Source organism: Ursus arctos, unplaced genomic scaffold, assembly GCF_023065955.2.
Source record: "Ursus arctos isolate Adak ecotype North America unplaced genomic scaffold, UrsArc2.0 scaffold_4, whole genome shotgun sequence".
NCBI classification, from domain to species: Eukaryota; Metazoa; Chordata; class Mammalia; order Carnivora; family Ursidae; genus Ursus; species Ursus arctos.
In genome coordinates this window covers 24,178,906-24,191,964 of record NW_026623056.1, presented here as the reverse complement: position 1 = coordinate 24,191,964, position 13,059 = coordinate 24,178,906, and the positions used below count along the sequence as shown (strand labels likewise).

At 41.8% G+C, this 13,059-nt stretch overlaps 1 protein-coding gene across 1 annotated transcript in view; it reads left to right on the top strand.

Moving 5' to 3' along the window:
* The window catches only part of ATP13A5 (ATPase 13A5), an 86,498-nt gene that overhangs the window by 53,738 nt on the left and 19,701 nt on the right, over window positions 1-13,059 (top strand). Inside the window, exons 21-25 of the mRNA XM_044383851.3 lie at window positions 257-336; window positions 2,743-2,785; window positions 4,761-4,870; window positions 8,224-8,320; window positions 10,981-11,053. Of these exons, the coding sequence (XP_044239786.2) occupies window positions 257-336; window positions 2,743-2,785; window positions 4,761-4,870; window positions 8,224-8,320; window positions 10,981-11,053 (403 nt within the window). The remainder of the gene's footprint in view (window positions 1-256; window positions 337-2,742; window positions 2,786-4,760; window positions 4,871-8,223; window positions 8,321-10,980; window positions 11,054-13,059) is intronic.

Sequence of the window (13,059 nt, the reverse complement as noted above, 5' to 3'; positions counted from 1 at the left end):
TCCAGTTATTAACTCGAGGTTATCCCATTTCGGAAAAATGGCCAGGAAGGAAGTCATAAAGTTGTGATGGGGGATGAAAGTGAAAGTTGAACAATAAAGCACTGAGTCCCCTTTCTCCCTGTCCTGACATTTGGGCTAATGACATACCGCCCAAGGCTATATTCAAACAGTGGCCAGAATGATTTTCAGAGCTGTTCTTTTATTTTAAAGGGGTTCTTCATTCGAATCTTATTGCGATAGTTGTTTTTCTCTTTAGATTCTGGTGAATGGAACCATTTTTGCAAGAATGTCTCCTGGACAGAAATCTAGTCTTGTTGAAGAATTTCAGAAATTAAAGTATGTATTACTGCATGAAACGAGAGTGTATTCACTATCTATTGCTGTGTAACAAATTACCTCCAAATTCAGTAGCTTAGAATAACACTGTTTATTATTTTTCATTTCTGTGGGTCAGAAATCCAGGTGTGCTGAGTGGAGGCTTCTGGATTGGGGCCTCTCACAAGGCTGCAATCAGGTATCTGCCAGGACTGCAGCTCCGTCACCCCTAGAGTTGGAGGGGTTTGTCCCAGCTTCCCTGGCATGTTGTTGGCAGGATTTAGTTCCTTGTGGGGGGTTGGGCTAAGAGTCCCAGTTTTCCATTGGCTGTTGGACAGAAGCCACCCACAGTTCCTTGCTACACAGGTCATTTCATAAGGCAGTCACAGCGTGGTAGCTAGGTTCCACGAGAGTGAGCAAGCAAGAGGAGCGCGCGTGAGAGAGATCACCATTTTTTATATCTTCCTCTTAGAAGCGATATCCCTTCACTTTTGTTGTGTTCTCTTTATGAGAAACAAGTCACTAGGTCCAGCCCACATTCAAGGAAGGGCTTTATACAACATTAGGAATACCCAGAAGTGCCAATCACGGAGAGCCATTTTGGAACCTGCCTACGCCAGGCAGCATTCCTTCTGTGGCCTCTACAGCATAACTTAAAGGAAGATTCTCAGATTGAATGCGGAGAATAGAAAAAATAGGGGCGTGTATAGTTCAGAACAGGAAAAATGGTGAAGTGTGTGAGTTGTCATCTGGAATTATTTGAGGTTGGTCCATTAGAGGCTATGTGAATGATTTCAGGTCTTCTAAAAAAGAGGTGGAGTGATATTTTCACAGTATCTGGTCCTGGCAGAGGTTTGGGTATAGAGGACAAAGTAAAAAAAAAAAAAATCCTTTCTTATGTCCTTAGAAATACAGATGACCAAGTCACATCAGAATGAAATAGTTCTTGAGACCAGACCTGCCTATAACTTTCTGGGAATGTTACAATTTCTGGCCTACAGATTTCTGGAAAGGGAAAGGGAAAGAGAACAGTGAAACTTCACATAACTGCAGAGAAGTAGTAGGTAAAACCAGGAGACTGCCTTTCACTATTATTTTTTGTTGCCAAAGCATTTTTAGGGAAGTTTTAAGAAACTGCCTATCAACTCCCATAATGCCTTGAGCCTAGGTTAGTAACTGGTGTCTAAAATGACTATTTTACTTACATGGTCATTATATGATAGTGGCTGAAGAAAGTAATTTACCCTTCTCAAATGTCTAAGAAGTTTTGTCGATTTATATGCTTACTTTTGAAAAGCTATATTCCCCAAGAAAAATCGATTCAGGAAGACAGATGCTGCCTCAGAATGAACCATTCTCTCAATTTCCCCATCTTACTCCTCCTGCCTTTATCACTGGCAATGCACATAAGGTTGCCTGAGTTCTTGCCTGCATTCAGGGAGCACTAGAAGATAGAAGATTCTTCGTGTGTTATAAAGACTAAACACGTGCTTCAAGCCTGAAGAAAGGAAGCCACTTGAGCAAACGTGCATATTGTCATGACACGCACGTGAGCACATGAATTGTTCATGGGGGATCTGCATGTCTAGCAGCCAAATATTAGGTCGAACCTCATGAGTTCGTTTACGTTTGACCATTTTTGACTTATAAAAATGACTGTTTCTATGTGCCAACGAGTAATAAGGAAATTGAGAACTTCATTCTTTGCCTGTATTGATTTTGTTATTTTGTGTGTTTTTGGCAAATTGTCTCCAAGCCTTTGATAGTATTGCCATTAATCAATACCTATAATGTATTATTTACCTATAAGAGAAGACAACGTGCCCTGCGTCAGAAATTTCTTTTTCTTTGGCAACAGCTTTATATTTACCTCTGCATTTCAAACCGGTATAGCATATTATCTCGTGTCATTCCAGGAGGCACATCAAACCAGTATAGCATATTATCTCATGTCATTCCAGGAAGCATCAAGAATATGTGTCCATGTCTCTGGTTCTACCCGTTCGGCCATTTCCCAAGTGTTCCTCCTCCTAGTGTCTAAACTCTGAACTTTCAATGGTGTCAGCCACCAAAACACAGATGCATTAGGTTCTGTCTGTGCGTTAGGTGTGGGGGGTGCTGGGATTATGGCTGCGTGCTCTGAAGCTTAGCCCTAGTCAATGCAATCACCCGGGACTTCTTTCGACATGTATAATCATCTTGGTGGACATCTGTCGCAGAATCACTATTCTTTCTATGTGACTGAAACAATTTAAATACCCAATGGCCTTATTCCTCCAGGAATGTTTCTCGCCAAGTCATTTTCCATCAGCCTGAGTGCACGTGTGTTCAAAACACACACACACACATCGCACGTGCGTTGGTTGTGATGGAGATGATCCAAGCGAGGTGTTAAGGCATTAATTTTTCTCATGCTTTTCCCCGCAGTTACTATGTGGCCATGTGTGGAGATGGGGCTAACGACTGCGGGGTGAGTAGAAATGACTCCAACCAATGTAGGCAGTTTCCTACTGTCCCTCTTGAGGACCCCATGGTTCCCCGGGGTCTGTGTCTTCACCCCTCTGCCAGCAATCGCTTCACCAGTTTGCTGCTTACATTCCCCACACCCAAGTGTGGGCTGGATACTGCGAGGTGTAAAGTCGGATGAGCCACTTCTGCTGTTTTCTGACAACGCCTAGAATAAAAAGGGCAAGGAAAGGCTCCTTGGACTCCCGTAGTTCAGACCTAGAAGGGACTTTACCAGATGAGCTGGTTTAAATCTCTCATGTTGTCAGTACAAAGTGAATCTCAGAGAGGTGAACTCTTTCCTTTTTCTTTCTCTTTTTCTTTTTCTTTTCTTTTCTTTTCTTTTCTTTTCTTTTATCTTTATTTATTTATTTATTTTTTGCCTGAAGTCACACAACTGGTAAAGTCTTAGGGAAGAAAACATTTGAAATGGATGGTTTAAAGTTTTGAATTATGTATAGTATAAGCTGCATTTTTTTCCTGCTAACCTTCTCCAGGGTCAGTTTCTAACAGTTGGCTTTAACCGTACATTTTTATCATCAGTGAAATCATAGACCAAACTATTTGGCTATTATAAACTATAGCAAACCTAAATTAATGATTCTCAGCAGATGACTTCCCACACACAATAGAAGGCAGCACACGTTTTAGACCCTGAGTTTTGAAGATAGATACTGTTGACACAGTAGCCTACCTTGAAGATTTATGAACATAAAAATATATTTTCAGTACAAAACTGAAGAGGATTGCTTTGTATTTCCAAAGTCTATTAGATACTTAAGATCTGGGTAGTTCTTTGACTTTTTTTTTTTTTTTTTACTTATTTTCTTCCAAGTTCTGTGAAAAACTATGCTCACACTTAAAGATCTATTACAAATTTTTCTACCTTACACTTCATGAGAAGAAGCCAGTTGTTAGTCTGCTCTTCAAAACCTAAAATGTGGACCCATTCCCATAGTTATGTAGAATTTAGAACAAAAGAAATAATAAGTGTTAAAAAGGACATAGCCTCTGCTTCCTTAAAATTCATTATCTGGTTGGGGAAAGAATCTTGCATAATATTAACCCAAACATAAAGTAGATGGTCCTAAAATATGTAATGGAGAAACAAAGTACCAAGGGAGAAAGAGGAAGAAGCAAATATTCTAATATTTACTGAACAGGAATTTAGTATGTACTAGCCATAGGAACAAGATACTTTGCAGTGTTACAGACCCACAGAAGTACAAAATCCCATTTTATGGGCATGCAATTCTTGTAGGATTAGGAACTTGATAGCCTGCCAATTAGCCACTGTCTGCTCTGTGCACTCTCTGGGCTGCTTCTAGTCTTGACGACAACGAGTTAGCCTTTATTTTAGTGAGACAACACGTGTCCTGGAATGATCTGTGGTGTCTATGATTTGATCCCTGTCTCCAGTGAAGATGCTTTACTCGCCATACTTCATGCCAGCAGTTAGCTGGTTGGCTAGATCAGACCACCCAGGAAAAAGTGAGGATTAGATATATTTTCTTTTTGTTCATGAAGATGGCCTGCTACGTGGTAAGAACTGTGATAGGGAAGGCCCCCACAAATGTCCACCCAAATGCTGTCGTCTTTTTTGTGGACTTCTTGAATGAGTGCTTCCCTTTTCTTATCACATCTACATTCCCACAACCAATGCACACACGCGCACACACACATACACACACACACACACACGAACACACCCACCACTTTTCTACCTCAGGGTCATTGTTTAGCTGATGCCCTCTTTCATTGATGACTTTCTGGATCAGGAGAGGGAGGGTACCCCAGGTGGAGGGACAGCATAACACAGACCCAGGACTGGAAGCTGACAGTGTTATAAACTCAACGATGTGAAGAATACCCTCATGGTGTTTGAAGAGTTAGACCCTGGCCCGAAGAGTCCTGGGTGTAACATGAATTTATCGTTCTAGGCTTTGAAAATGGCTCATGCGGGCATTTCGCTGTCAGAGCAGGAGGCGTCTGTGGCCTCCCACTTCACCTCGAAAGCAGCCAACATCGAGTGCGTGCCTCAGCTCGTCAAGTAAGCACTACTCCCTTCCACCCTCGCCGTCTGACCGGACAGAATTCAACCATAATTCACAGCGATAAGTGTCACAACGGGGCATGGGGACAGTGCTATCAGAGCACCGATTAAGGGGCCATTAGTGTGCTTGGGAATGCTGGTGAAAGTCACCCAAAAAGTAACTTTCGCTGAGGCTTACAGAATGAGCATCTAGTCATGTGGGTAGTTGAAAGGTAGAGTTGCTATTTAAAAACCAGTTGCATTTCTTACTTCTCCTCTCCCTTATTTTTTATGTTGGGTGCATACTGGAACCTTCCTCCCTGAGATTGGGGTGGGCAAGGAAGCACAAAGGGAACACTGCATCAGATAGCGTCCCCAAATAGTGTTACGTCTCCAATACACAAATCAGTGGATATCCAAAATGATCACATGAAAGACTACATTCAAGGGAAGGGGAAGGAATTAAAAACTTGATTTTCTCAGTACCTCCCTCATTTCCACCCGACTCTCATTGCTGATTTTGTCTCTACTCATATCTGAAACGTAGTTAAGAATAAAACATTAGGCTTTCTATTTTGTTCACGACTCCTCTTCACCTGTAGCTTCTTATAACAAGGTAGGGTAACTTCAGTCTATCTTCATAGCCAGTGGTCTGAAAGACATCACCAAAACTTGAGATTTATTCAAAAAGGATGATCACGAAGTTGTCCAGCATGGCTCTTGGTGCGTCTGTGCGTCTGAATGGGCAACTACTAGCAGGAATCACTCACCTAAAGGTGCCAGTCTTGAAGTTGCATGCCTGTGTCTGATTGCACAGCAGCAAGACAGTTTGACACATCTCCCTGATCCCGGGATGCGTGTACCTGTGTCCTTCCACAGCCTGAGACATCAGCACCTCCCCTGCCTCCAGCAGCTCCCCTTCCTAACTCCTGTGTTCTCTGGTCCTTAGAGCCCTGAGAACCTCGGAGCACTTTGAACTCTTCCCCTTCTTGACCTGCAGCCAGGCAGGCATTGTGTTTTCCTGATCTGTCTTTTGGAGACTCTCTCCAAGCCCTTTCCTTACTCTCTCTACTGTCTTAACTTCCGTTCATATCATGGCGACTACAAAATGAGAGTGCCCATGACCCTCTCCCTAAATCATGCTTTCCATCATCAACACGACTTACGGAGCTTTTTAAAATATTGTGCTTGGAAATGTGGTGGATGAGGAATGAGACAAATCTTTGCCCTGGAGGACTCCCATCCCAGTAAAGGTACAGATAGATAGAAATATAATCACCAAACAGAGAACCTTCCGCCTGATAAGTGAGAAGTCCTCAACAAATTAGGTTTAATAATTTAATGCCCAAACAATATGGTAATTGTTCCAGTAGTTGATGACTTATGCCAGGAAGCAAGGTTTCAGCAGGGGAGTTGGAACTTGAAGGATGGACAGGACGTGCATAAACAGGAAGGAGGTGGGAGAATATTCCAGCTGGGTGACGTGGAGAGCCATGTTTAGAAATGGGGTTTTAACTGCAGGAGCCCAATAGCCCAGTTGAGCTAAGAAGGTGGGAGTTATGGAGGGTAAGCTGGTGTGCCAGGTGTGAAGGGAGTTTAAACTCTTTGCGCAAAGCGCCTACTCGATCCATCCAAAAGGCAGTGGCATTTGAACTTCAGATGCTCTGTCTCACACATGTAACCCAATGCATTTGTGAATGCACGTAGTGTTTTAAGATTCCAAGTCATGATGTAAAATTTCTCTATGGCAGATGGTTTAGTGAGACTTCAGGGTAGAAGATCTTTGCTTTTATATTTCATAGATTCATAACGATTAGATCTGGTTCAGCTCTGTTAGGCTCCTTTTACCCCTGCTCTCCTTGATGCATCCCTGGGAAAACACCCCCCCGAGGGGCGCTGAGGTACAGTTTTGGATGCCTAGACCCAGAGGTCCTCGTTTGCTCCTTCGAAACATGATTGACATGTTGCTGTGGTTGAAGCCCTTCAGGACGAGGACTGTACCTGATTCATTTCTGTATCTGCATGCCAGGACTAAGCTGGATACATCAGAACATTCGATGAATGGTCGTGGAATGCGTAAATAAATGAGTTAGCTTCTTAAAATTCATCATCATTAGGAACAGCAGTAATTTTGGAGGCTCGTGCAAACCTCCTTTATACTTTCCTCAGAATGGCTTTTTTCACGTGCCTTTGAATCTAGGTGCTTTCATTCTTCTGGAAAGGTACACACAAAAGCACAAAAAGGATGAAACCACCCAGTTTATGTGCGAAATCCGTCCAAGCTTCACACGCTGGCCCCTCCTCAGCTTGTGTGCTGTTCCCTTCTCTGTGCTGAAAAGTGTGCCGTTCCCTTCTCTGCGCTGAAAACAAATGGCTTCACAGCCTGGTGGAAAACATCTGGCCAGCGCATCCTGGCCCGTCTCTCCCTAACATTCTCATCATGCCTGAGGTGATACAGTTACCAGTTTGGCTTTTAAGGTTTTCCTTCTCGGGTACCCCTTCCGATGACAAAGTGTTTGAGCAGCCAGATGTCCGTGCCACGGCGGTGGACGTGGGCTGCCTCCCACGCGAATTCGCTTCTGTCTTGACAAGAGCAGGCTGCGGGAGGGGTTGTTTGCCAGGTTCCCCCGCTCCTCCACCGTGAGCTCCTGCCCCGCCCTGTCTTCTTTGCCTGTCATCACCCACCACTGAACCAAGCCTCAGTTTAGGGAGTAACAGCTCAAACAGCATTTTTAAAAAAAGTGAATACTTACTTTTTAACCTGCAGTTTTAACTGTTGTGTTTATGTCTTTTGAACTCCACACCCGCTCAGATTATTACCATGGGCTCTTCCTGGAGCATTGAAACCAACAAAACGCCATTCATCTCACATATTGAAGTCACATCCACACTTCCTGACGTGCAAGAACACCTGTCCTTTAGCTTCAAGTCTCTGCGGGACTCCAAAACACACACAGCTCAGTTCTCAGAAGCAAGTGTTGTTAGGGTGGAACAAGTCACAGTCGAGTCAAAGCTTGACATTTTGCACCTTATCATGGTGTCTTGTGTTTATAATATCTGGGCTAATCTTTTTAATTCACTGAAAATAAAGACTGTGCCTGATTCATTTTTATTCTCCACAACCCGAAGCAAAACGCTGGTACCTCATCAGCCCTAAATACAAGTGCGTTCATGAGTCAGTGAGTGAGGTCATGACTGAAGCAGAGAATGAATGAGCAAATGAGCGCTTCAATAAATAATTGAGAGGATGAATCGTTGATTAAGTGAATGTCTATTAACAAGCTATTAAACTTAAACGCTGTTTGAAATATAAGAGAGACCAGTCAATGTACATCATGCATAACCAGTTATTTTTATTTTTTTTCAAACAGAGAAGGCCGAGCCGCTCTGGTTTCATCCTTTGGGGTATTTAAATACTTGACCATGTATGGCATCATCCAGTTTATTGGTACATCGCTGCTCTATTGGGTATGAACCTCAATAATTTCTTCCCATTTTTAATAGCATCGATATCCTTGGTTTATTCTTTGGGGTGTGGCTCTTACGCAAAATTTAATGTTTTATAAATAAATGACATTTCTCAAAATAGATGTCTGCAAACTTGGGAACTTGGCATAACCACACATGACACATGGAGCTAGAAATAAGTAGTTAGGAATCAGTTTTCTAGGAGTGTTGTTTTTTTCTGGATAACTTGAGACACTTGACCTCTTCAAGCATCTATTTCTTTACTTGGAGTATGAAGAGAGCTTCAGAACAACCTAAATATAACTAGCAGGAAATGCATCAGTTGCCAACTATGGAATATTTTTGACAAAAGACTAAGAGGAGATAAAAAGAAAGAGAAGTTTTTGAATTTGACCTTGAAGCACTCAAAAACTAGATAAACTCCCATATGGGAACTTTACTGCTAAACTTGCCCAGAACTTACAGACTTAGACATGTCATTAGTAAAGGATTATCATTAAAAAATTTTTTTTAAGATTTTTATTTATTTACTTGACAGTGAGAGAGAGAGCAGCAGAGGAAGAGGGAGAAGCAGACTCCCTGCTGAGCAGGGAGCCTGATGCAGGGCTCGATCCCCAGGATTATGACCTGAGCCAAAGGCAGAGGCTTAACTGATTGAGCCACCCAGGTTCCTTTTATTAAAAAAATTTTAAGAAGGACTTTTGAAATTAAATGATAAAAATAATAATTTTAGAATTAACTAACTGTATGGAAGAAATATGTATAAGTTGAAAGTAATCTTCATTATTTCAGTCATAACTGGCTCTACAGTGAGACGATCCAACAGGCTCAGGGAACACTTCAGGGAGCCAATTATTATACTGTTTTCTGAGACATTTGAGAGATGAAGGAGAGGACTGGAGGACTCTAGTGTCTGATGGTCTGTTTTGTGCGAGAATCGCACACAGAGGGCTAAGTGGCAACCAGGCAGATTGAAACAGGAACTGGGTTGGGAGTCAGGAAACCTAGATTCAAGTTCTGCCTCTATCACTAAAAACACCTTAGATCTTGCCCTTGGCCAAGCCCTTATGTGCCTCTGGGAGGTCAGGCTGGCAGATTTCCAAAGTTCTCTATAGTTTTAGGACAGCTGCTTCTAGAACAAAAACTAAAGCTGCCTTGGAAAAATTTCTCCCTATTCCATCTTACCTGCATATGTATAATTGTACCAGTCTCAGGAATAGAAAGGAAAAGATATGTAGAGAAAGAAATATAAGGAAGACAGAGAGAGAGTTGGAGGGTTTGACCCTTGGGGAACAATTTATGGAGGATAAGGAACAATTTATGTCTTCTCAAAAATATGACAGAATTCTCAGTTCCAAAGTCTTCATGCATAGAGTTGTGTCCACATAGAGATAGGCCACTCTGCAGCCATATACTCTTATGGTCTAGACCTAAATAAGAGTGTCCCCGAAAGACCTTTATTTATTTATTTTTTTAAAGATTTTACTTATTTGAGAGAGAGAGAGAGTGAGTGAGACAGAGTAAGCACGAGCAGGGTGAGGGGCAGAGGGAGAAGCAGACTGCTCGCTTAGCAAGGAGCCCGATGTGGGGCTTGATCCTGGGACTCCGGGATCATGACCTGAGCCGAAGGCAGACGCTTAACCAACCGAGCGACCCAGGCACCCCCTCCCCCCGCCAAAGACCTTTAATCAGAAACTTCAGGGCCGTGGGTTCACACTCTAAAAATCCAGAAATATTTCTCATTTGAATAAATGTGGTCTCTAATGGTTCAGACCAGATCATAAGTCAATGTTCAGTGAACAGCTATGACGCAGAGTAACAGAGCTGGCTGCAACAGGTATCGCAAAGCAAGTTTCTGGAGATAATGAGTTGATTTTCATATATGACTTCATAAATGTGAACTTCAAACAAGTTCTGTGTCTACACAAACCTAGGAAGTCAGGCATACCAGAATGAAGTCTGCAGTGGGCTTACTTGGGGTAGGGGTTCTTGTTCAGTTTGTGAAAGTGAATGGACCCCAAGAGAATAATACTGTGAACTCAGTCTATGGATAAGAATGGAGAGTAATATCCGTTGAATGATTTGAAGCTTGGATTTCAAAATTTTAAGCTTGACGTTCTCAGCGGGTATCTTATGTCGAGACTTCAACTGTCCAGGCTGAGACTGCAGCTGTGGCCTTTGAAGAGGGTGTTTCCCAATTGACTGACTCTCGTTGCTAATATGGAATTAAGCTAAACACTGGGAAAATCGTGATCTGGTTTCATTCTCTCCAATGAGATGCTAAAGATCGTAGGTAAATTACTTTCTTTTTAAAGAGGAAAGAAAAATAACTGTTGCTTCTTGATTACTTTCATAAAGAGTTTTGGCAACGGTAACAATGCTACAATGGCAGAAGCAACTCTTCTATTTACTTTTTGTTCAAGATTTATTTATTTATTTTTAGAGAGGGAGAGAGCGTGAGAGAGAAAGAGAACATGAGGAGGGAGAGGCAGAGGGAGAGGGAGAGGGAGAATCTCTAGCAGACTCTGCACTGAGTGCGGAGCCCAAGGCCAGCCTCGATCCCATGACCCTGAGATCATGACCTGAGTCGAAACCAAGAGTTGGATGCTCAACTGAGCCACCCAGGCTTCCCCTTATATTTACTTTTATTTCCTTTTCAGCAACTACAGCTCTTTGGGAATTACCAGTATCTCATGCAAGATGTAGCCATTACCTTGATGGTCTGTTTAACAAGTAAGTGTTTTAGCAAAGTAAACAGAATTATTTGTATTTATCCATGACATTCTAGAAATGTTTACACAAATCAAAGCTTCTGAAAAAGATGCACCTTTATTACTAAAACCACATTACCTGCGAGTTTTTTGAAAGAGGTTTTGGAGTAAGTTGAGGCTTGAAGTCCTCAGATTTGACACTAAAATATCCTGATAGCTAATAGGTCTTAACCTCATAAGATGATCAAAGTATTCTCAGTTCTTCATAAGTGTGTGTCTTGTACATAGAAAAATGTACCAGAAATCTAGGAAGGGAAATCTTTAAAACCCAAAGGTCACTTTCTGTTATTCAGCTATACTTCACATTGACATGAAACCAGATTTTTGCTAGGTCTTTGACGTGTGAGAACAAATGCTAGCATTTAATTCTAGGAATTCTCTCAAAAGCAAGGTGTGGTTCACAGCAGCTATTGCTCATTTCCTTCCTTTGAGATGACGCTGATAAAGTATTTCCTATCAAAGAACTCAGGGCTTCATACTAACTCTTAATAAGTGAGAAAGGTGACTGCCTCAACAGAGAGCAAAGAAAAAGAATGACATAGTCATCTCTTTCTCCTTGTTCAACAATGGAAGTGTTATGAAAACTAACTGATAAAACATCAGGCAATGCAGGATATTAATAACCTTGAGAATTTCATGTAATGTCTTAAAACATGAAACTGATATTGAAGTCGTTTATTATATCAACCCAATGACAGAAGTTACCAGCATCAGAGATGTAAGTAACATCAATTTCAATTCTTCCGGCTGAAATGTACATTCAGAGTCCATTGACATATTTTTCTGTGCGTTATTAATAGTCACATGACTGGAACATTTTGAATCCATGATACCGCTTTTGCAATGTTGGATATTTTCCAGCAATTTGTATGATTTACTTGTGAACATGGTTGATGATGCTAAAAAACAAAACAAAACAAAAAAACACCAGGAAGTTCCAGGAGCTAAGCTAGCAGGCAGTAGCATGAAGGTGAAGGCCATGGCCATTTTCCACCACTCCCTAGCTCTGTGCACGTTGGCAAACTATTTACGAAATAATTTCCTGATATGAAATGTCCTCATAGAGTTGAGAGAATCCAGTAAAACAATGCATGTGAAGCATACAGCAGTGTGTCACACGTTTTAACCACGCGTCACAAAATGAGTGCTATCGCCTTGTGCCTATTCTTTTTCTTCCTTCAAAATGCCTGGCTAGCTCAGTCAGCCCTTGAACAGAATTAGACTGCATACAAGTAGATTGTTGGATTAGAAATCCAAAAATATGAGTAGTGTGTTTGGGGTAATTTTTTTAAAGATTTCATTTTTTTATGTATTTATTTATTTATTTGAGAGAAAGAGAGAGAGACAGAAAGAGACAGGGGGAGAGGAAGAGGGAGAGTCTCAGGAAGAGGGAGGGTCTCAAGCAGACTCCACGCTGAGTATGGCGCCTGCTGGGGGGCTCAATCTCATGGTGCTGAGACGAAATCAAGAGTTGGATGCTTAACTGACTGAGCCACCCGGGCACCTCAGTGTTTGTTTTTTTATCCTCTGCGTTCGAACACTATTGTTCTTCCATCACTGCAAGCTCTGTCACCTTGCGGGCAGATCATTTCCTGGTCAGTATTATGTATTAAAATGATCTCATCTTTAGACATTTAAAGTCTAGGTATTGTAAACTAACTTGTCATGTTTTCATCCAGTTCAGAATTTTTCTTCCTCTAGATCAAGCCTGACCTTGGAGCAAGCAGTGGGAGAGAAAGCCATGGTCTCTACTTTCCTTGTGTTGTCTACTCTCCACTCTTGCTTCAGGGAATCTGGGAGCAACAAGAGCAAATGACTTTTTACTTAGGTGGGGGTATTGTAGTTCTGTCCTGTCAAGTGCCCTCTAACACAGCAGGCATCTAAAATTCATGTTCACAAGTAAATCATACAAATTGCTTAAAAATATCCAACATTGCAGGGGGCGCCTGGGTGGCACAGCAGTTAAGC